We start from the raw sequence: 23158 nt of genomic DNA on the forward strand, positions 1-23158 counted from the left end.
ATTACCAGGTTTCTCACTGTAAAAATTTTGTTTAAATGTCTACTTTCACACGTTGAAAAAAAAAAAAAAGATCTCTTCTTTGGCAGTTCAGATCTTCTGAGTTTCTCAAGTCAAAAACCTTGTCACTCTTGGGTAGCAATGTTTATACATGGTTGAAACTTTAGTGTCACTCACATTACTCAAATTATTACAGCTTATTTCAACAGACTTTCCAAGAAAGGACAGTAAGTGATCCTTACTTAACAATTACTTAATCAGTAATTGTGCTCTCTCTCTAATCAGAGAGCTCTTGTTTCTTGTGACAATGACTCAAAGTAGCTTTAGTTCTGTAGTCTTTTTATTTCTTAAGTTTATTTCTTTTGACAGAGAGAGAGAGAGAGAGAGAGAGAGAGAGAGAGAGAGAGAGAGAACGTTATGTCCTGCTCAAAGGACCTCATCCCTTTTAATGCCCCCAAATCAAGTTCTAAGCCTTCATACTTTTTCAAAGCTTTCCAATATATGGGGTGATCTGAACTTCCTAATATTACTTCCCATACTCTCCCAGTCCAAACATATCTCAGCCAGTTGGTTTTCTCTTTCCTTTTACCTGAAATGCCTTTCCCTTAACTTCTTCTCTTCTCTCCCAAATCTTAATTTTGCTGGTCCTTTCAGGCATAGCTTTAGTCCTACCTCCTGCGTAAGCCTCACCTGAATAATCAGTCCATGCTAATTTCATCCCTAAGCACTTCTCTTTCTCTCCCTCTCTTTCTCTCTCCCCTTACTAAATCAAATGGTACCTTTAATTTTTATAATGCCATTCCACAACTATAGGACTGTGTAATGTGACTATATCTGGGCCGAAATAAATTTAGGATGTGGTTCCATTAGTGAAGCTGATGCCTGAACACCAAAAATCCTGGCTCTAAAGTCAGAAAAAAACAGTTCAGTTATAGAGGGTCTTTAACCTGGGATTTCATGAGGACGCTAAAACTACTGCTTGGAGTGTACGAAACCCAATCCTATAATGAGAAATGTGAAGTTTCTGTGCTTATAATACCAGTATATGTACAATAATGTATAGTGCATTCAATAGCCTCTGATTTCATTCTGAAGGTATTCCTTATGGATGTGGGAATAACCATTACCCATTTCCCACTTTGGCTAGGGCACCCAACCAATGGATTTTCCCTCTGAGTCACATCTCATTTGGTCTGCCGTAGCATGACTATTCTTGTTTCTTGGCTCTTACTACTAATTGCAAATAGTTCTTAGTCTCCCCTAATATAGTACTGTTTATTCCAAAATGGCATTTTTAGGGCCAGAATTCTGCCCTTCTATCTTGAATGTGGAGAGCATGCATGCCTTGTGTAAAGATTAGAATTCTCCAACTCTGGCAGCTGTGTTCTCTCTGTGCTGTGTGGCTGGAAAAGACCTTAATGCCTACTTGTGGGAAGATTATCTTTTGAAAAACATGGATTTTGAAGTCAGACAGATTTGCAAGTCTAAATTTCCTGTAAAAGGCGGATAGACAGCTTTTCCTCAGCTGCTGCTAACGTGCTCCATTCTTCTAAGGAAGCTACGGCCAGAATAGGGTGAGGCCCTCACTTCACCCTGTGACTAGCACAGCTCCTGGCAGCACCCACTCAGCACCCACCTGCACCATGGCCTCGGTCTGGGAGCTTGCCTGCTTCTACTCAGCCCTCATCCTGCACAACGATGAGGTGACGGGTCACGGAGGATAAGATCAATGCCCTCATTAAAGCAGCGGTTGTAAATGTTGAACCTTTCTGGCTGGGCTTGTTTGCAAAGGCTTTGGCCAATGTCAACATCAGGAGTCTCACCTGCAGTGTATGGGCTGGTGGACCTGCCCCAGCAGCTGGCGCTCCACCAGCAGAAGGCTCAGGCTGAGGAGAAGAAAGTGGAAGCAAAGAAAGAAGAATCCGAGGAATCTGATGATGACACGGGCTTTCTTTCTTTTTTTAAATTTTTTTTAATGTTTTATTTGTTTTTTTTTGAGACAGAGAGAGACAGAGCATGAACAGGGGAGGGGCAGAGAGAGAGAGGGAGACACAGAATCTGAAACAGGCTCCAGGCTCTGAGCTGTCAGCACAGAGCCTGATGCGGGGCTCAAACTCACAGACCGCGAGATCATGACCTGAGCCGAAGTCGGACGCTCAACTGACTGAGCCACCCAGGCGCCCCAACACGGGCTTTCTGACTAAACTTCTTCTGCAATCTGTTCAATAAAAAGCTGAACTCTTAAAACCAAAGCGGGTGTGGATAACAAAATAACAGCTCCTTCAGTTTACAGGTCACATCCCTGTACCACCCCACCCACTAACACACCCAGTCTAAGTCAGATTTCTTTGTTTAAAATTTCTTCTAATTTTGTTCCTTTTCTTCAGAATATTTCAGAATAAACTCCAAACCTTTGGAGTTTGGGGATGATCTGTTAATCTCTTTCCATCAATGTAAACTCCACAAGAACACTGTGCCTGATTTAGCTGACCATTACTTTCCCAGCTTCTAGCATTGGCCCAGCTCCTCAGATATTTGTGCCATGGAAGAATACCTCATAAAATTGGTGGATAAGGAGAAGAGATAAAGCATATAAAGCATTATATAAATACTATACAGCATATGTGTGTATATTTATGTATACACATATATATATAATCATTAAATACAGCACGTGGTAGGTATTCCATGACTGTTAACATCATCATCATATTATTATTTACTCTTTCTTTTGCTTGAAACCTGAACTGAAAAGGACCCTCTTTTGGGGCGTCTGGATGGCTCAGTTTGTTAAGTTTCCAACTTCGGCTCAGGTCATGATCTCACAGCTCATGAGTTTAATCCCCACATCGGGTTCTGTGCTGACAACTCAGAGCCTGGAGCTTGCTTCAGATGCTATGTCTCCCTCTCTCTCTGCCGCTCCCCTGCTCACACTCTCTCTCTCAAAAATAAGTAGACATTAAAAAAAAAAAGGACCCTGTTTCTTGCATAGTAACATGGATACTTCTTGTTCTATGTCACTGACCACTCCAACTAAAAGTGGCTAACCCATCTGAAATGTCTGCTGGCGTTCAAGCCTCTCGTTAGACCCACGAAGCTGGAAGCCTTACCTTAGTGCTTTCCAATGTCCCAATATTCCGTTCACTCATTACATATTTGGTGATTTAACTTACTGAATTGCTAAGATCATATTTCTCACAGGTTTCTAACACTGCTCATCTCTCCACAAACTAATCAGAATGGTCTCAGGAAAGAAAATAGACTAGCAGAAGGCTACACGTTAGTAACATTAACTGTATGGAGCACACTGCAAGTTTCAAAGGTGCTAAGTTTCCATTTACAAATGTTTTGCCTAGAAACTAAATAGGAACTTTAGCAATAGGAAAGAATTAAAAATAAATTGGCTAAGTGAAACCTAGATTTATGCTCAGGCATTTGGGAGAATCTGACTTTTCATGTGTCAGCCCATAGTAGGTATTCAAGAAAGAACCGTTGAATAAATTTGGAGAAAGAAAAACATGTCTCAGTGGCTCTTGGCATCTGTTGCCTTCTCTCTCAATACATACCCTAAATCCTTTTCCTGACTGAGCAGAGCTTTAAAACCCCATAATTCTAGTACAAGCATGCATATCTTCCCCGTCAGCACAAGCTTTTACAATACTTTCACTCCACATAGTTTTTAAAAAGTGATGAAGTTCCCTGAATTATTAGATGGGAAACTGTGGTTTCTTTACTGCAGGAGTACAGACTGGGCTCTCCGTTCTTGAGGGTGAAATGTGTAACTCCTCTTCCGCCCCACATTCTTGGCTGGAGACGCCCTGTGGGTAAGTTTGGGAAGAGGTAAGAATAAGGGGGCAATTTCAGTATCTTCACGTGGGGAGAAGCTAATGAGGAAGTCAGGCTGGAAAGGCCAGCAACAGGGAAAGGAAATTCAATTTAAAAACTTGTAGTCGAGGCTGCTGGAAAAAAAAAAAAAAAAAAAAGAGGCGGGGATAAAAGGAGTAGGAAAAATGGGGAGGAGGGGGGCAGAAGGGAGTAGTAAAGGAAAACTAGAAGAGTAGAAGAAAGGGTATGCTACGCAGTTTGTTGTTTCTCCTGCTCTTCCTCTCTCACTCCCTCCTGAAGCTAGAAAAAGTTTGCAAGCGCAGCCTTCGGGATGGGGGAGAGAGCTCTTCATTTACAGACCAACAACAAGAAGCGCCCGCTTCCCCCCTCCGGATCCGCGCCGCCGCGGATTTTCCCCTCTCCGGATGATGGAGGGCAGCCGGCGAAACCCAGAGAAGCGTTAGCCCTGGCGGATCCCGGATCCTGGATCCCGCAGGGATCGAGGAGGAGCGCGCAGCTTTCTCTCTCTCCCGCAAAGCCTCCCCTCCCTCCTCCTCCCGGAAGGGAAAAAGGAGAGCCCGAACCTCTAAACCAACCTTACCCCTCCCCCTCTTCCTGGAGGAGCTAAAGCAGAAAGTACCGTTCTGTGATTCACTGGACAAAAAAGAGGGAGGAGGCAGCCACGAAATCCCAGTGCCAAAACTAAGTAAGTTAGCTGACACAACGCACCCATCTTGCAGCGCCTCGGCCGGGTGCACCCACTCCGCGGAGACCAAGTGGGCTCGAAGTGGAGTGGCCACCGGAGCAGGAACCCCGCTTCGCTCCCTCCGCGCTCCAGAGGCCCGGAGGACTTGGTGCCCGAAGTTCCTGCAGAAAAAGGGTGGTGAGCCGTGGAAAGAGATCAGGAAACTGGGCTTTTATTCCCCCTTACTTCGCCGCCTAGTGTCGGGGAGACTGGCAAACGCCTTGGAGAGGACCGGGAGAAATAGAGAGCCCTGGAAAAGTGGAGAAAGTGGTCAGGAAGTCGGTGCACTTCAGGCAGCAGTTTATCTGTCAGGGTAAGAGCGCGGCGCGGCTGCTCAACCCTCCCTCTTCCCCCCCCCCCCCCCCGCCCCCCAGTGCCTTCCAGGTGAGGGGACCGCCGGACCGCCGGACCGCCGGTCCCCCGACCTGTGTGCGCGCGCGGCTGCCAGAACCTCGCTCCTCAACGTCAAGGGCGCTCTGGCCACAAAAGGTCCCTACTCAAGGTGATTCCTTGCTAGACTTTTTGTCCCGAGAACTTTCGGGTGGAAGCCTTCACTTTTTTGTGTGTGTGGAAGCTACTCAGGGGAGCGAGGAGGAGGAGAGAGTCAAATCCGACGGAAAAGCGCAACTCCTTGTTTGTCCGACGTCCCATCACTTGTAGAAGGTTGAAGCTGTTGGATGTGGTGACAGCCGAGAGGAGCGCAGGACTTCTTTCCAGGTGGGGACCGTCCACCGCCTGTGCGATCTACCCCTCTCCCGCGTGCATGTGTGCGTCGGCGGCCGCACCGGGTGCGTGGTTCTGCGAGTGGAGTCTCAGCCGGGACCCAAGTGAATGGCCCCCAGGGGGTGTGCGGGGCCCCCGCCTCCGCCGACTCCGCCGGCCTGGGTTTGGCCCGGAAAGATGCTAGCCATGGGGGCGCTGGCAGCCTTCTGGGTCCTCAGCCTCCTCACCTACGGTTACCTGTCCTGGGGCCAGGGCTTGGAGGAGGAGGAGGAAGGGGCCTTGAGAGCTCAGTCTGGAGAGAGGCCAGAGCCCAGCACATCTGCCACCTCCCAACCCCATCTCATTTTCATCCTAGCGGATGATCAGGGATTTAGAGATGTGGGTTACCACGGCTCGGAGATAAAGACTCCCACTCTTGACAAGCTTGCTGCCGAAGGAGTTAAACTGGAGAACTACTATGTCCAGCCTATTTGCACACCGTCCAGGAGTCAGTTTATTACTGGAAAGTAAGTGTTACTGCTTCATGTATTTATGTCTTGCAGAAATCTTAAGCATTTAACTAAGACCCCGCTCCTAATTTAAAGAGTAACAGAAAATATGGGGAACGAGAGAATGAATGAATGAAATGTGGTATTGATTTATGTTAGTATTAAAATGGATTCCCCTGTTAGTGATCTTGAACGGCTTGTCACTAGTCTAGGCTCATTACTCTGCTTACTCTCAGCCTGCTGTGAGGTGCCCTCCAGGTTTTTAAACAAGATCAGGACATTTTGAAGTCTCACCTACCAACCAGATGTCTCCAGAAGGGGTCTCCTTTTCCAAATCCATTTTGACTTTTGAGCATGCTCAGATTTGTTTCACGTATCACAACAGAATTCCCAGTCACCATCACTGATAAGAAAGACAGACTAAAACGTTTCTGCAACTCTCGATTTGTTCTTAAATCTAGAATTGAATAATCAAAGCCACAGGTCCTCATGGCCAGAAAAGAGGTCAAGGAAATAGATGGAAGGTGATATAAAATCAGTGTACAAATGACTCTTTTTGGGTCTTTGGTAATTTTGTCTTAACTGGATCACTAAAGACGGTCATGTGCAATTACCAAGGCTATTCTCAAAATGCAGGGAAATTCAATGATAAATGTTCAACAGGAGTCAAATTTCATCTCAAGTTTTCTGCTGCTTTCACAGGTCTGGGAATTTTCTGGTTAACTCTAAGAAAAATCAAGTTATTTGGATGCTTAAGTAAAGCGTTTTTAATATTGTCGCTTTGCTAAACAGGTAAACCTTCTACTTAAGGTGTTCACTCATTTCCATATTTTCATTCTATCCTACTAGAATATAGGCTATTGCTATTGATTTGGATGGCCAAAGTCAGTGTGTGGAACAGAGATAGACTAGGAGGTCTGGAGGTCAAGCTACCACTGGACAAAGATAGTGGGGAATCCTTAGTGGCTCAGTATATGTGTCCTGTGATTTCAGTCTCAGGGAACCCTGCTTCAGTGAAGTTGTTGTTGGAATTGAATCCTATAAAAGTAGCCAGTATCCGTTGGAAACATAAAGACTGTTTTGTAAGAATCTCTGTCTTGCAGAGACTTTTGCTTACAGCATGATTTCCACTGCTTAGCAAACTGTCAGAACTTAGCATCATTGCCAAAAAAAGAAAAGAAAAAATCCTATCCTTTCCTTTCTTGAGAGAGAGAGATTAAAAAAAAAAAAAGAGTCTCACTGTACTTCAGAGTAATTTTAAAGGTTAATTGTGGCGTCAGAAAGTCAAGGGCATTTGATATTTATAAAGTAGCAGATTTTGGCTGGAAAATAAGTCCATCTGGCGGCCTGTAGGTCAAGTTCTTCATGTCTAATCCCAACCACTCTTATATTTGGTTTATGAATTAAATGTGTCTTAAAATCTCACTGAACTTCTTCAATTAATTTATAGAATTTAGATTTACTCAGATAGCCAATGGTAGTTGAAAATATGTAAATGAATTATATGAATTTATCTTTCACAATAGAGCATATGCCTTAAGGCTTTTCACCAAATAAGAACATTTAGTTCCTAAACATTATCTTGTACTGATAAAATATCTAGGTTTTATCTTTTAATCTTTATGTTTACCCAATAACATGAAACAGAAATGAAACTGGAAATAATTCCTAGCTTTTTTTTCTCTTTTTTAAATTGAACATGTTACACAATGTTGCATTTGATTCAGGCGTACAACACAGTGATTCCATGACTCTACATTATGCTGCGCTCACTGCTGTGTGGCTAATTTATCTCTTTTGTCAAAGGGTGACTCTCTTGTTCTTTCAATGCAATCAAACATCTTATGAAAAGATTTTGTCTCCTATTAAGATTTTCTATTCAGTGCAACAAATTGTGTAAGTGCTTTATGGACAAAAAGTTTAAATAGCAACTGTAATTCTATTTAAATTTTTATTTGAATTAAACAGTTGAAGACATTTTCATTTACAGTTCTCTTTTTAGACTGGAACTTTCCTGTAAATGAATGAGATGTAAGAAAGAAAGTAGTTCTAGAAGCCCAGCTGTGGGCCTAATGTGAATAGTGCAGTGCCCAGGGAATATGGTCATTTGTCCTCTTCAGGAGCACATGACTATACTCTCTGGATCTTCTAAAGTACAACAAAACAAAACAAAACAAAAACAAAACAAAAAACAATAAAAATCTAAATGGACTGAATTATTTTAAGAAAAAATGGGTTATGTAAAATATAAGAGGATTCAAATATCTTTGCATTTGTAAAGAAAGTTAAAATGATTGAAACGGAGACTACTTTTAATATTAACAAACCTACTCGCGTCAAAATGTAAAAATCTATGCCCTTATACTACACAAATCTGTAACAAATTCCAGATTCCTTTAATCATTTATATTATACTCGTCTGGCAATGTTGAATATCATTCAGACTGTCAGTAAGCACTAGCTGTGTGGGGATCCCTGTATTGAAGATCTGTGGAACAAGTAGGAAGTGGACCTTAATCTTTGGATAGTGGTCTTCAAATTTAAATCAACAAAAATAATCACTCAAAATGCTAGATAAAATGGAGATTTCCAGGCACAACCAGCAATTCTACTTCAGTATGTAGGGGGTTGAGCCCAGAAATCAATAGTGATTTAACAAACACCTCAGGTTATTGTGATGTTAACACTATTAATACAAATTAAGTGTTCCAGGAGAATGCATTTTTATCTTGTTTAACCTTTATAACACTATGAGATAGTTGCTGTTATTATCTTCTTTTTATATAGTTATGGCAAAAGATTTCAAGAGAGATAGTAACGCAGGGGTTCTGTACATGGGGCTTTGAGAAACAGCCTTGTATGTGTTCGAAGTTGGCCTCATGATACAAAGGTTGGTTGAGAAAGTAGCTGCCTACATTTGATTTATTTCAAAGTAATTTTCCCACCTTTTGTTTTGTTTTTCACAGTTTTACACATAGACATGGATAAATGACACCATTTCTTCTTAGCATATAGTGACGTCTTCAGAAAAGGAAAAGTTTTGCAAAATTTAGACATGCATTTTATGTAGACTTTAAAGTAGGAAAAATTGGCCATCTTAACCGAATTTATGTCTTTAGCAATAATTTTGTTTTTTTATTATTTTGTTATTCATTTTTCTACTTGAAATACCAAAATGAGCATTTTTATAAATGCAAAGGTAACTCAAATGTGTATTTGTAATAGGATATTGATAAATTTATTTCATTTTAAAACAAGCCCTCCCTATTGCGGAGGGTAATCACTCTCCTGACTTCTAACACCTCAGGTTAATTGTTGCCTATGTTTAACTGTATCTTAATGGAATTATAGACAATGTACTCTTTCATGTCTGGCTTCTTTCTCTTTACATTATGACTGTAAAACCTTTCTGTGTTGTTGCCTGTAGACATAATTCATTCATCTTCACTACTGAAAAGTGTTCTTTTGTATAAATATACTACAATTTATTCATCCAGTTTACTGTTGACAGACATTAGGGTGGTTTCGTGTTGAGCCGTTATGAATAGTGTTTTCATAAACATACCTGTAGGTGTTTGCTGGTGAACATATGTATACATTTCTCTTGAATATCTATGCAGTTGTAGGATTGCTGGGTTATGGGAATGTGTGTATTTGTTTTCTATCAATACTGCCCAACAGTTTCCCAAAGTGATTCCACCAGTTTATACTCTTAGCAACACATACTCTCAACAATGTATGGAGAGTTCTATTTGCTTCACATCTTTGTCAACATTTGATACTGTCTTTTTTGTTTTAGTTATTCTGATTGTTATGCACTGGTATAACAGTATGGATTAAATTTGCATTTCTCTATTGGCTAATGAAGTTGAGCATCTTTTTGTATTTTTATGGACTACTTGAATATTCCCTTTTAAGAAGTGTCTATTTAGTCTTTTCCTATTTTCTCATTAGGCGATTGCTTTTCTTTGTAATAGTTCTTAATATATTTGTTTCTTTGTCAGATATTTAGGCTTTTTTTTGTTTTGTTTTGTTTTGTTTTGTTTTCCGATGCAAACACATGAGGGTTTATTTGCAAGTTCGAGCTTGGGCCCAAGTATACCCGACACAGCGGAGCAGGGACTTGGACGACTTTGTCAGATATTTGCACTGCAGATGTCTTCTTCCACTCTGTGGCTTGCTTTTTCACTCTTAATAGTGTCTTTTGACAGACAGAAGGTTTTAATTTTATTGTAGTCTAATTAGTAATCTTTTTCTTTTTATGTCCTATTTAAGGTATCTTTGACTAAACCAACGTCATGACAATGCTCTTTTTTTTTCCTAAAAGTTTTATTGTCCTATTTTTATATTTAGATCTATAATTATTTGAAATTAAATTTCTGTTATGGTATACGTCAAGATTCAAGATTTGTTTCCATGTGTACCTCCATTTGGCCCACACTATTTGTTGAAAATCACTTTTATATAAATCAGATAAATGTAGACATTGGGTCTTATTTCTGGACTCTATTATGTTCCATTAGTCTCTTTGTCTATCCTTTGCTAATACTACATTCTTAACTACTGTAGCTTTATAATATTGATATCTGGAATTAAATTCTCCTACGTGTTCTCCTTCAAAATTGCCTTAGTCCTTCTTTACCAGTTCATTCATTGTAATATGAAAGAAGGGAAAATATGGGTGTACAGATGCAAATAGCATGGAAGATTTGGTTTTGGAATATGAAGTAGTTCTTTTCTGAATTATACTACTTTCTAAGTGAAATAACAAATGAGGTCATTAGCTAAGAATAAAGATCTAGAGGTTTAAAGACAGAAATAGAAAATATTCTTCCAGGAGAATGAGAAAGTGAATTAAGTAGAGAAATGCTGTACAAATATGGGGCACTCAGCTGAGCCCACTTGAGATTTGTGGTCATAACTTTAAACAGAAACTAGTTATTGTCTGTTTTTCTCGTGCCATGGCCAGGTGCTGGTGTGCAGAAGAATCGCCATTGAAGAGGTAGATTTAACTAGATTTGGAGCTTTGCTAAATGAATAGAGTGGGATCATGGACTCTAAACTTGGCAAGGAAAAGGGGAAGACTAGGAGGGAATTATGTTCTCTAGAAAAGTGCCAGGGTCGATGAATTTGCTATCTGGCTGGGGTCAAGTGAGACACTCTTATAAAGTTGAAAAGCAAGATAGATAATGGTAGTTGGAGAAGTGTATGCTTGGGATCAAAGTTGTGTGAGTAGCACAGTTTGGGGAAATGACAGGGGGATGGATACTAAGGTGAGATTGAAGAAAAAAATGTTTGGAAATGAGGAAGGCAAGGTGTTAGAAGGGCAAGGTATTGGATGGATCACTTCAGTGGATATTGAAACCATTAACAACAATGAGAGAAGTAATATTCAACAGGACAGTGAACCAAGTGCTGGAATCATTTATGACTGAGAGGTAAGGGGCAGGGCCTGGAACTGGGTAAAGAAGTCAGACAGGGAAGATAGTGAGTCTATAATCTGTTGCCTTGGTTTTCAAAGGAGTTGAGCTTTTAGAAGGAGACAAGAGCCAAAATTGCCTGGAAGTGTCAGTGAGGAGCTAAGAGGACACCCGCCCCTGTTTCAGGCTCTGGGATAATTGGGGTATGGGTAAAAGAACAGCTCCAAGTTGAGAGGATGTCAGGGATACCCAGCAATCAACTAAAGCAAGAAGGTGGAGAGAATGTCCAGGAAAGAGGGGAGGTCATATTGAATTTTGCTAATGGCATACTTTCAGTAACAGAAGGCTTCTTGGCTAGGGTTAGAGAGGAGAGGAGAGGGATTGATTGAATCAGAGTAGAGGATGTACAGAGATACATGGGGATTCAAACCCAAGTGAAGAATGATACATTGAGAAGACTGGAGTTATAGTGAAAACACAGATGGTGCTGAAAAGCACGTTGGGTTTTTTCCCCAGAAGATCTCCTAGGAAATTAGTGTTCAGTTTTCATTGTAGCCTCATCCTGGAGAGTGACTGAGCTGGGGACTCCTGGCCCTTCATTGCCAACTACTGCAGCCATAATCAGGCACATAGTCAGGAGCCCTGGGGGCCTCATTTGGTCCAGGAAGATAGGATCCATGTAGACTTCCTCTGTAGACTGCAATGGGCAGTGGAAGCAGGGGACCATGTCTGTTGGGAGTTTATAACGTATTGTTTATAGATATGAAATTATCAATTAATGGGGCTCCTGGGTGGCTCAGTAGGTTGAGTGTCCGACTTGATTTTGGCTCAGGTCATAATCTCTCATGGTGCGTGGGTTCAAGCCCTATGTCAGGCTGACAGTACAGAGCAGGCTTAGGATTCTCTCTCTTCCTCTCTCTCTGCCCCTCCCCTGCTCGCATGCATGCTCTCTCTCAAAATAAATAAATTAAAAAAATCAATTATCAATTAACAATCGTTCTGGTGTTGAAAACCTTGAAAAAGTAATTGAACTCTTTCAGCCACTCTCATAGGAGAAATATTCAAGGAAGCTAAGGGGAGTAGGGTTCAATTATTCCATTTCATAGGCATGCGGGTACACATTTTCCCTCTACTTGTGTTGTAAACATAACATCAAGAGTCATGCATGCTTTCTCTCCCATCTACTTCTTTTATCCAAAGCCTAGTTTTAAGTAGGGTTCTACACACTCAGAGTACACAATAAATATCAGTTACTAAGAGTTCACTTATTACATGCATAAATATTTAGTTAATGCATAAACATTTAGAGAAATGTTTATGGTTAAAAGTTTGGAAGAAACAATTTTTTTCCAAGGCTCACTTGGGCTTTGGCAAATGAATGTAACAACAAATGGAGAGGGTGGCTTTAAAACCTCACATATCCATTTCAAAAAGAACAGCTCAATAGAGGAGACAATTCAACAAATAGCTCCCTCTTCCTATTTGATCATATGGGTTTTTCTGACAATAGAATCATGGTCTAGTAAGCTATTGGCACACTCTTGTAATCCAAGTCCCTAATTTTAAATGAGGCTTTTAAAAAGATGTCCTTTGAAATGAATCTCTATTCAGGCGATCCTGGTGAGTTTCCTGAATGGCTGCTCTGAAAGGTGGAAATTTATCCAGGTGTAGAGAATTGAGAACATTTTGTTTCATCCAAATGACCTCTTTGAGAGAGATCAAAGGTGAGAGAAGCAAAAGACATAGAGCCCCTGCTTCTAACGTGAGCTCAGTATGAAAGCCTCTTTTATTTCAAAGCTTGGTTTCATTCATATTTTTCCTATAGCAATATTCCAGAATTAATTTCACTATGATCTTTTTCCGTATTTCACCTTGATATAATTATTGTGTGTTGCAATGTCCTTCTATCATTGTAGATAGTAAATATTCCCAGTAGTGTTACTTTATTGAGACATGCATTCCCGTGTGCTCCATTGCAAAAAAAGACTTTTTACCTCATTTACTTCCTCTCTCTTCTAATTCACCCAGCATATTTGCTTTACTCAAACATGACTCTCATTACATCACCAGCCTCAGCAAACACCCTTCCTGCCTCACCACTGACTACCAAAGAATAAGAAGAGAAATTAAGTCTTACTGACAACCTTATCATGCTAGTCATTTTTCAAACATCCTGTCATTTGATCTTCATGACTACCCTGAAGGTAAAATATTTTTATTGAAAACTATTTATGAAATATTTAACAAATGTCTTCCTTTCATGGATGATATATGAAAGTTTTAGAGAAATTACCTAAATTGATCATGATCACACAGCCACTAAGTGGTAGGGCCTGTATGTGAACCTATACTTGTGTGGTTTCAACAAGACCCTTGCTGTTTTCATCACATCATTCTGCACTATATGAAAATTGTAAGCACCTTAGTCAAGTCTTTAAAAAAGTGTTTAGCCTTATTTTCCTCTCTCAACCTTCACACTCAACCCCAGCAAAGAGAATGATTCAGTTTCTTGAGCACGTTACATAGTTCACTTTCTTCTTTCTTTTGCACATACTGTTTTCACTTCTTGGAATTCATACCCTATCTCTCTTTGCCCAAATGTCAGCCACTCAGACTCACCTAAAATACCACCTTTCCTGTGCAGTTTTCCATGATTCCTTAGCCAGAAATAATTTATTCCAGTGATTACCTTTCATAATTCTTTCTATTACTGTCTCATTATGCATGATTTCCCCCTTGTTCATAGCTGTCACTGAACCTCGTACCTCCCTTGCCAGTCAGTCCCCAGAACAGACCCTGATTTATAATCTCTGTAAATCTCACAGTGCTTTGTACTAATAGACAATAAGCATATGTGTGAAAAATGAATGAATTAATACATGAATTAATGAATAAATGATTATTTCCTTCTGACAGGCAATGTGATAGAGAAGAAATAACATAGAATTTATAGTGAGGAAATATGAATTACAGTGCTGATTCAATGAACAAGTTCCTGACTGTGACCTTTAATAAGTAGTTTAATCTTTCTGAGACTCCATGGTTACATCTGTAATATAGGAATAATGATATTATTTATATTACTAATCTCAAAGGTTATTCCATTGGTCAAATGAGGTAACATGTGAAAACATTTTGAAAACTTTTAAGTTTATATAGTTTTTAAGTAAAAAGTCTTTTAAATTTGGAGCTACCTCTCCATAATTTTTAATTACGTACAAACTTTAAAAGAACAATTTGGTCTTTTTAAAAGTTTTCTGTAGAAGAGTCGTATCTCTTTTCCAATTTCTATCTAGCAGTGCAGAGTTAAAATTAAATAGCATATGCTTTAAACTTTATACATTTTATCCACCAACATTTTTCACATAATATTATTAGTTATGAGATGTTCGGGAAGGTGACTAGGGGCATATTTTTTTTTAAAGCTTCTGTACTTGGAGATTTTGTGTGTTGTTATCATCATGCTTGGCAGAATCTGATGGAATACTGCTAAGCTCATGACAACTGAAAGCAGATGCATATTTAAACAATAAGTTAAGACTACAACACTAAATGAGAAGTAATGGACATAGAGAAATGGAAAGATTACTTCAAATTCCTTCAGTCAACAATAACTTTTTTATTGAATATCATCAACATATCTCATTCAGTTTTGAATGCCAGTTCACCCTTGGGACTACCACTCAGTAGGTATGCAATGGTTTTGAATTAAGACATTGCTCTTGGCTTCGCGGGAATTGGAATTTTATATGCTCTATGGCCACTATTTCAGTCACCTCCGAAATGATTATATTGCCTGCAGCATCTGACTCTAACACTAGGACGTGAGTGAAATTTCAACACAGTCGAAATCATACCACTCCCCTGCTTACAATCCTTTAGAAGCTGCTATTATCTGTAGACTAAAGCCCAATTCCTAAGCATTCTATATAAGGACTTTTAAAATATGGCATCTGATATGGTTCTGGTGCAATCTGCCAACACATTCCCATTTATACCTTCTTTGGGTTATCACTGCCAGGGTACTTACACTTACCCACAAGGGCTATGCCCCAAATCCTCCTTTTTCCATCTAAGCATGGAATATTCCTCACTCTCCTCTGGGAAAATGCTACTGCATCTTTCCAGACCCTCTGCTACCTTCATCTCCTCTCCAATCCTTCTCTGATCATTTCTTTACCCCACACCAGGCAGAATCAAGTGCATTCTTCTGTTTCTGCAACCTTTCCTCTCTATTTTTATAATAAATTCCAATTATTTTATTTACCTGTTTCCTTCAAATTCCAAAATGTACAACAGCACACTAAACTGTACACTTCTTACCACATAGTCTATTTTTTTAAAATACATACCCTGGTGATTAAAAGCAAGGATCCTGTAAGACATCAGCCATGTAACTTAAGCTATATGTGCCTCAGTTTTCTCATGGGAAGATGGTCATCATAATTATAATACCTACTCAAAGGGTTTATTGTGAGGCTTAAGTGGGATTGTGTAGGAAGAACACATAGAATAGAGTCTGCCACATAGAAACCCATCTATATATGTTCTATATATTTATATATATAAACCTTGATTATCTCGGTTATCACCTTCATGCTGGACAACTTTAAGCTATCCAACAGATAATTAGCGTTGATAATCAGACTTTCAATAAATATTTATTCAATAATTGTACTGAATCAAGTGAAAAGCTCTTAATGAGAAATATCAAAAATATGGTAAGTGTATATGAGTCACGTACTTGAGTTTATTCTGAATTTTAGGAGCTTCCATATTTTTCGTTGATTAGTACAATGACTTAAAATTTTAAAGGAATTTGTTTTGTTTTTAAAGTTTATTTATTTATTTTGAGAGAGAGAGAGAGTGAGAGAGCAAGAGAGTGCACACACACATATGAGCAGGGGAGGGGCAGAGAGAGAGGGAGAGAGAGAAAATCCCAAGCAGGCTCCATTCTGTCAGTGCAGAGCCCCATGCAGGGCTTGAACCCACAAACCATGAGATCATGACCTGAGACAAAGTCGGTCGCTTAACCTACTAAACCACCCAGGTGCCCTAAAGGAATATTTTGATTTAAAAATTGTCAACATCTGGAGGCTCCTGGGTGGCTCAGTCAGTTAAGCATCTGACTCTCGATTTCGGCCTAGGTCATGATCTCACGGTTCATGGGATCAAGCCCCACGTTGAGCTCTGTGCAGCCCAGAGTCTGCTCGGGAATCTTTCCCTCTGTCTCTGCTCCTCCCTCCCTCCCTCTCTGTCTCTCCTTCTCTCTCTCTCTCAAAATAAAGAAATAAACATTTAAAAAATTGTCAACATCCATATCACCATTGCTGATCAACTGAGATTTGATACTCCATTTAATAGAATTAGGTAGACATAAATATTCAGATTGGTAACAACCTTTAACAATTGTTCAAGTATAACTTTAAACTATTATATTCAGAGAAAGCAGCCATGTTAAGTGGAAGTTATTTGAGAAGAAGTTTGCTATGTGGAAAGAACAGTAGGCATAGGGTTGAAGACCTGGGTCTAAATACTAATTCCCACTTACAGTAAAACTTTAGATAGGTTACTGCATGCCTCCGAGTTTCCTCATCAAATGAGCATAATAAGAGCTAACAGACCATTAATTTCTGGTTTGGTTATCATATTAAATGAGACCTTGTTGGTGAAAGAGCATAAAGTATTGCCTGACATATAATAGATGCTTCATACATTCTAGTTTTAGGTTTAGCTGAATTCTATGGGGCATTTATTTTGAACAGAAAAGGAAAAATCTTTCCAAATTCTCAACTACTCTTTTAAATTTTTTCCAAAGTGGGGATGTGTAGAGCCTTACCAAAAATTATATGACAATACTCAGGAACCCTTTGGGTTTACCTTATGTAGGCTTTATAAACCTTTTCTTGGGTATGTGATATGGCAGCAACACAGTGATAGAATTCTTAGATGGAATATCACACACAATGTTTTTTCAGCTCCTTCATTTTATGACAATGAATGAGACTCTTTTCTCCACTGACCAAATAGAATCAATAATAGTGCATCTCTATCATAACACCAACACCGATCTACCAACCACCTGGGCCTAGTAGGGAGACAAGCCAGAAAATAATCACTAGGTCATTGCCCCCTTGCTGAGGAGATATACTGATGTGCTTTCTCAATACTTGGTTGGTGTCAGGCTGGATTGGAGAGGGTAAGGTAATCAGACCTGGGTAAGAAGGAGGCTGAGGAAACTGACTGGACACTATGGGAGTACTGGATTGTTCCATGCAGTGTCCAAAAAGGCTTTGTGAGCATGATTTGGCAGCATTCAGTGTCCAGTAAGGTCCAGCGAACAGGTAGGCATAGCAGCAGGAACATGAGTGGCGACCAACACTTGATTAAATTTATCACCACAAATTGAAAATAGGCACTCAAAAATGCACAGCGATCTTCTTAACTCCCTCTAGTATGTGTTCCAGTCTTTAGGACTACCATTTCAAAATTTCCCATCTCCTCAAATTGCCAATATCTTCTCATCAGCTCATTGCCTTACTTCAAAATTCCATTGAGACAACAGAAGCAATAATGAATACTCTAAACCATAATATTAATGTAACTATAAATTATCTATAATTTTAATTTATTACAAATTTATAAAAAGACTTGCCATAATCTTGGATCAGAAGACCTCAAGAATTTTTAAATTGTTTTATCATACTTTAAAAAATTATCTTTGGGGTTGAATGTTACAAGATTAAAGACTGTGTTACATTTTTTGAACATACCAGGTTCTTGCACAGAATAAGTATGTATCATAAAAGTATATGAGCTGAGTGTATCAGGCTCATCAAATTAAAGTGTTTTTTTTTTTTGGTTTAGATAATTTTTAACACACTTGAAATATAAGCTCAGATATTTGAAATCAGTTTTGGTTTTTACTTTCTTTTTATTTGTTTGTTTTTTTGGCTTTGGTTCTAGTTTGGTTGCATTTGCAATGCTCTGAAGTCTAATTTAATCATAAAAATTTCTAAGAGATTAGTTGAAGATAAAATCTTGGGAGTAGAGAAGTAACATTTACTTGGCATTTAACAAGTGTTAAGAAGTGTATATGTGTGTGTGTATATATATGGGTGTGTGTGTGTGTGTGTGTGTGTTTATTTACTTTGAGAGAGAGAGAGAGAGAGAGCAGAGGAGGGGCTGAGGGAAAAGGAGAGAGAGAATCTCAAGCAGGTTCTACTCAGCACAGAGCCTGAAATAGGACTCAGTCCCATGAATTTGAAATCATGACCTGAGCCAAGATCCAGAGTCTAACACTTAACCAATTGAGCCACCCAGGAGCCCCAGGAAATATATATTATTCTCTAATCTGTCTATGTATGTATCTCTCTTTGTCCCAATATGTATATAGGCCTCATCACTCAGGGGTAAATATTATTAGTCACATTTTATATATGAAGAAATCAAGCTCACAGAAATGAAATATCTTGGCCAAGACCCCATACATAGTAGGTGATGAGACTAGAATTCCAACCTTAACACTATGAGTGCTCCACCACATTGCTCAGATGGTTGACAGGGTAGGTTTAGTATAGCTGCACAGCTTATCTTTAGAGTAGAAATCAGTAAATATCTTACTGAAGTAAAGCCGTAACAGACTAAAATAGACATAGCAATTCTAAAAGGCAGAAATGCATTTTCAAATTGGCTTACTCACACAATTTCAGGAAAATTGAAGGAAGTTCTTGTTATCCATTTGTGTCATATCTAAATTAAGGATGACACTGTTAATTTACCTTTCAAAATTTGTACTACTTAAATTATTAGTCAAACTACATTTTCTCGTATTGAGGTGAAATGAAGAAGTTAAATGGCCCATGAGGTACTTAAAATATAATCCCAGCTCTATTATTTTAAGTTTACTTATTTATTTTGAGGGGTGGACGTGAGGGGCAGAGAGAAGACAGAGAGAATCCCAAGCAAGCTCCACATTGTCAGCGCAGAGCCCGACATGGGGCTCAAACCCACAAACCGTGAGATAATGACCTGAGCCGAAATCAAGAGTCTGATGCTTAACCATGTGATTCCAGCTCTATTTTTGTTACTGTGTTTTGAAGTAATAGTTGTTTAGTCCCTATAAAATGTTTTGTTTAATTTGACTTTGAAAAGTTTTAAGGATTTTTTTCATATGTATTGTTGACTCTAACTTCTTAAATATTAACAATTAGGTACTTAGAACTGTAAGATGTATGTAATAGTGTGGTGCATAAGAATCACCCGGAGAACTTGTTAAAACATTCATTCCTCTGGGCGTCACCCAGAAATTTTGTTTCAGAAGGTCCTGGGTGGGGCCTGAGATTCCTCATTTCCAATAAGCTGCCTGGTGATGGTGAAGTTGCTAGTCTGGAGACCACAATGAGTGCTGAGTGACACTGCGATACAGTTTTGGTCTCCTAAGGCTCCATGACATTTTATTGCCATCTTTTTTTTTTTTTTTTAAACGTTTATTTATTTTTGAGAGACAGAGCACAAGCAGGGGAGGGGCAAAGAGAGAGGTAGACACAGGCTCCAGGCTTCGAGCTGTTAGCAGAGGCTGAAGTGGGCCTGGAACCCACCAACATGAGATCGTGACCTGAGCCGAAGTTGGACACGTAACCATCTGGTCCACCCAGGCGCCCCTGTTTATTGCCATCTTTACTTCTTTCTTTTTTGCCACTATTTAGCACCCACTATATGCACAAGCCTGTTTAAATACCATCCGACTAGCAAGCACAGTTAATTCTTGAGGCTTTCTTTACATCCTCTACAGTTGAAGGCTTGTTTCAGGTCACATAGATCTGGCTCTTGGAAGAGACAGCTTCTCTATTAATGCGCTTCTGCTCTCCCACAAAGTGGATGATAAAAAGATTCCAATTTTGGGCAAAGCAACTGGCACAAGAGCAAAAGCAATTGAATTTCTGAGAACTGAATCATGAAATTAAAAGTGCTAGGAAATAAAGATATTTTAGCACATTGTTCTCTTTTAGAACCTTTCTACCACAATGCCGACTTAGAGAAAATGGACATTTATTTTGAGGTCTCCTTTAAATCAGTAAATTAAGAATTTTATCTAATTTGCCTCAGTTTCAGGATGAGTTCAGGTATATCCTAATTCTTAAAAGTGTCATAGCTAGTCTGAATTAGCTGAAGAATTCACTGTCATCATTTACCTTTAAATGAAATCGGACCATTTGGTTCAGTAGTCTCACATTTGCTAAAATAATTCAGTGATTTGGTTTTAACAATAGAACTTCTCAGATCTCTTTTCTGATGTGGCTCTGAATGATCACAGATGCCAAGATAACAAAACAAAATAAATAAATGATTTAAACTTAAGGTTTTTTTTTAAGACAAATTTTAAGCCTCACCACAAATCTATGAGGAAAGGGAATGTTAATATTTCTTAGTCTTACAAAGGAGTCTCCCAAGATTAAATGTAAACCCTTAGAAGTTCTGTAGAGGAGAAAACTATACTTTTACTACTTCATCACACTCACGTGTAAGCTTTCATGAAGTTTCCATTACCAGTTAATGGTTCCTGAGGTAATCACCCTTAACTTAATTGAGCTTCTTGTTTTTATTTCCCTGGATTCATTCATCATTCATTCATTCATTCAATATTGAGCACCTACTCTTTGCCAGCTACTGTTCTAGGCACTGGGAAACATATCATTCATCACACCCTACAAAAATCCCTGTTCTTGTGACATATATATTTTAGTGCAAGGAGAAACAAGTAAGTAAAATATATAGTATACCAGAGGATGATATGCTCTGTGAAGGAAAATGTAGCAAGAAAGGGGATGGGAGTTAAGAGGGCAATATTATGGAGGTCACGGAAGGCTTCATTAAGAAATGAAGTGAAGGAGGGAGTCTTGTATATTGATGCTCTGGGCAGACACAACAGTAAATGCGTAAGCCCTGTGGTAGGAACACCTTTGTTCAGGTTCCATTAAGAACTCATCTACCTAGATCAATCAGGGAGAACAGGGAAGAGTAGGAGGAAGTGGGGTCAAGGTCATTAAAGGAGCCAGACTGTGTAGTGCAGTGAAGACCAGGACAGGAAAAAGACTTCCACTCTGAGCAAAATGGGAGCTACTGAAAGGCTTAGAGAAGAGGGGTGACCTAACCTAGCTTAGTTTTAACTGAATTGCTTTGGTGCTTTTGTTGAGGATAGATTGTGGAGGTAAGGTTTGCAGCAGGAATACCTGGCAAAGAGATCATCTGTTAGCCTGTAGAGAGATTGTGGGCTGTGGAGATGGGTGATGGAAAGCAGTGGATTCTGAGTATGTTCCACATAAAATTCTTTTATGGACTACAGATGGGTTAGGAAGGAAAAGAGGAGTCAAGGACAACTTCAAGGTCATTCATTCTGCTATCAGCAGGGAAAAAAAAGTGTGTTCTCTCAAGAAGGTAAAGTTACTACCCATTACAAATTACAGGAATGCCTTTGGCAATTACATTTTACACTTCAAAGCCCACCAATAAATTAGAGCCTTTGTTTCTCCCTTCTTTTCTGCCTCTCTGAGTTTTTATAGTTTGAGGGAGTGCTATAACATATATATTTTTTCATTGAGTAGTACAGTGGAGGGAAAAGAACATAGTAGGTGGGGTTAAAAGACCTGTATTTGACCAAACCAGACAGAGACACAGCAAAAAAAGAGAACTACAGGCCAATATCCCTGATGAATATGGATGCAAAAATTCTCAACAAGATACTAGCAAATTGAATTCAACAGCATATAAAAATAATTATTCACCATGATCAAGTGGGATTCATTCCTGGGCTGCAGGGCTGGTTCAATATTTGCAAATCAATCAGTGTGATACATCACATTAATAAAAGAAAAGTTAAGAACCATATGATCCTGTCAATTGATGCAGAAAAAGCATTTGACAAAATTCAGCATCCTTTCTTAATAAAAAACCTCAAGAAAGTCGGGATAGAAGGAACATACTTAAACATCACAAAGGGCATTTATGAAAAGCCCACAGCTAACATCCTCCTCAATGGGGAAAAACTGAGAGCTTTCTCCCTGAGATCAGGAATACGACAGGGATGTCCACTCTCACCGCTGTTATTTAACTTAGTGTTGGAAGTGCTAGCATCAGCAATCAGACAACCAAAGGAAATTAAAGGCATCAAAATTGGCAAAGATGAAGTCACACTTTCACCTTTTGCAGATGACATGATATTATACATGGAAAACCCGGTAGACTCCACCAGAAGTCTGCTAGAACTGATACATGAATTCAGCAAAGTTGCAGGATACAAAATCAATGTACAGAAATCAGTTGCATTCTTATACACTAACAATGAAGCAACAGAAAGACAAATAAAGAAACTGATCCCATTCACAATTGCACCAAGAAGCATAAAATACCTACGAATAAACCTGGCCAAAGATGTAAAAGATCTGTATGGTGAAAACTATAGAAAGCTTATGAAGGAAATTGAAGAAGATATAAAGAAATGGAAAAACATTCCGTGCTTATGGGTTGGAAGAATAAATATTGTCAAAATGTCAATACTACCCAAAGTGATCTACACGTTCAATGCAACCCCAATCAAAATTGCACCAGCATTCTTCTCCAAGCTAGAACAAGCAATCCTAAAGTTTTTATGGAACCACAAAAGACCCCAAAGAGCCAAAGTAATATTGAAGAAGAAGACCAAAGTGGGAGGCATCACAATCCCAGGCTTTAGCCTCTACTACAAAGCTGTCATCATCAAGACGGCATGATATTGGCACAAAAACAGACACATAGACCAATGGAATAGAATAGAGACTCCAGAATTGGACCCACAAAAGTATGACCAACTAATCTTTGACAAAGCAGGAAAGAATATCCAATGGAATAAAGACAGTCTCTTCAGCAAGTGGTGCTGGGAAAACTGGACAGCAACATGCAGAAGAATGAAATTAGACCACTTT

The 23158-nt window shown here is 39.2% G+C and overlaps 1 protein-coding gene and 1 pseudogene across 1 annotated transcript in view; both read left to right on the forward strand.

Moving 5' to 3' along the window:
• The first annotated feature begins 1434 nt into the window (after positions 1-1434).
• Positions 1435-1951, forward strand: LOC113598835 (60S acidic ribosomal protein P1-like; annotated as a pseudogene).
• Positions 1952-5398: 3447 nt separating this feature from the next.
• ARSJ (arylsulfatase family member J) overlaps positions 5399-23158 on the forward strand; it is an 83329-nt gene continuing 65569 nt past the window's right edge. Inside the window, exon 1 of the mRNA XM_015074796.3 lies at positions 5399-5796. Within this exon, the coding sequence (XP_014930282.1) occupies positions 5399-5796 (398 nt within the window). The remainder of the gene's footprint in view (positions 5797-23158) is intronic.

Source organism: Acinonyx jubatus, chromosome B1 (assembly GCF_027475565.1).
Source record: "Acinonyx jubatus isolate Ajub_Pintada_27869175 chromosome B1, VMU_Ajub_asm_v1.0, whole genome shotgun sequence".
Taxonomy (NCBI): Eukaryota; Metazoa; Chordata; class Mammalia; order Carnivora; family Felidae; genus Acinonyx; species Acinonyx jubatus.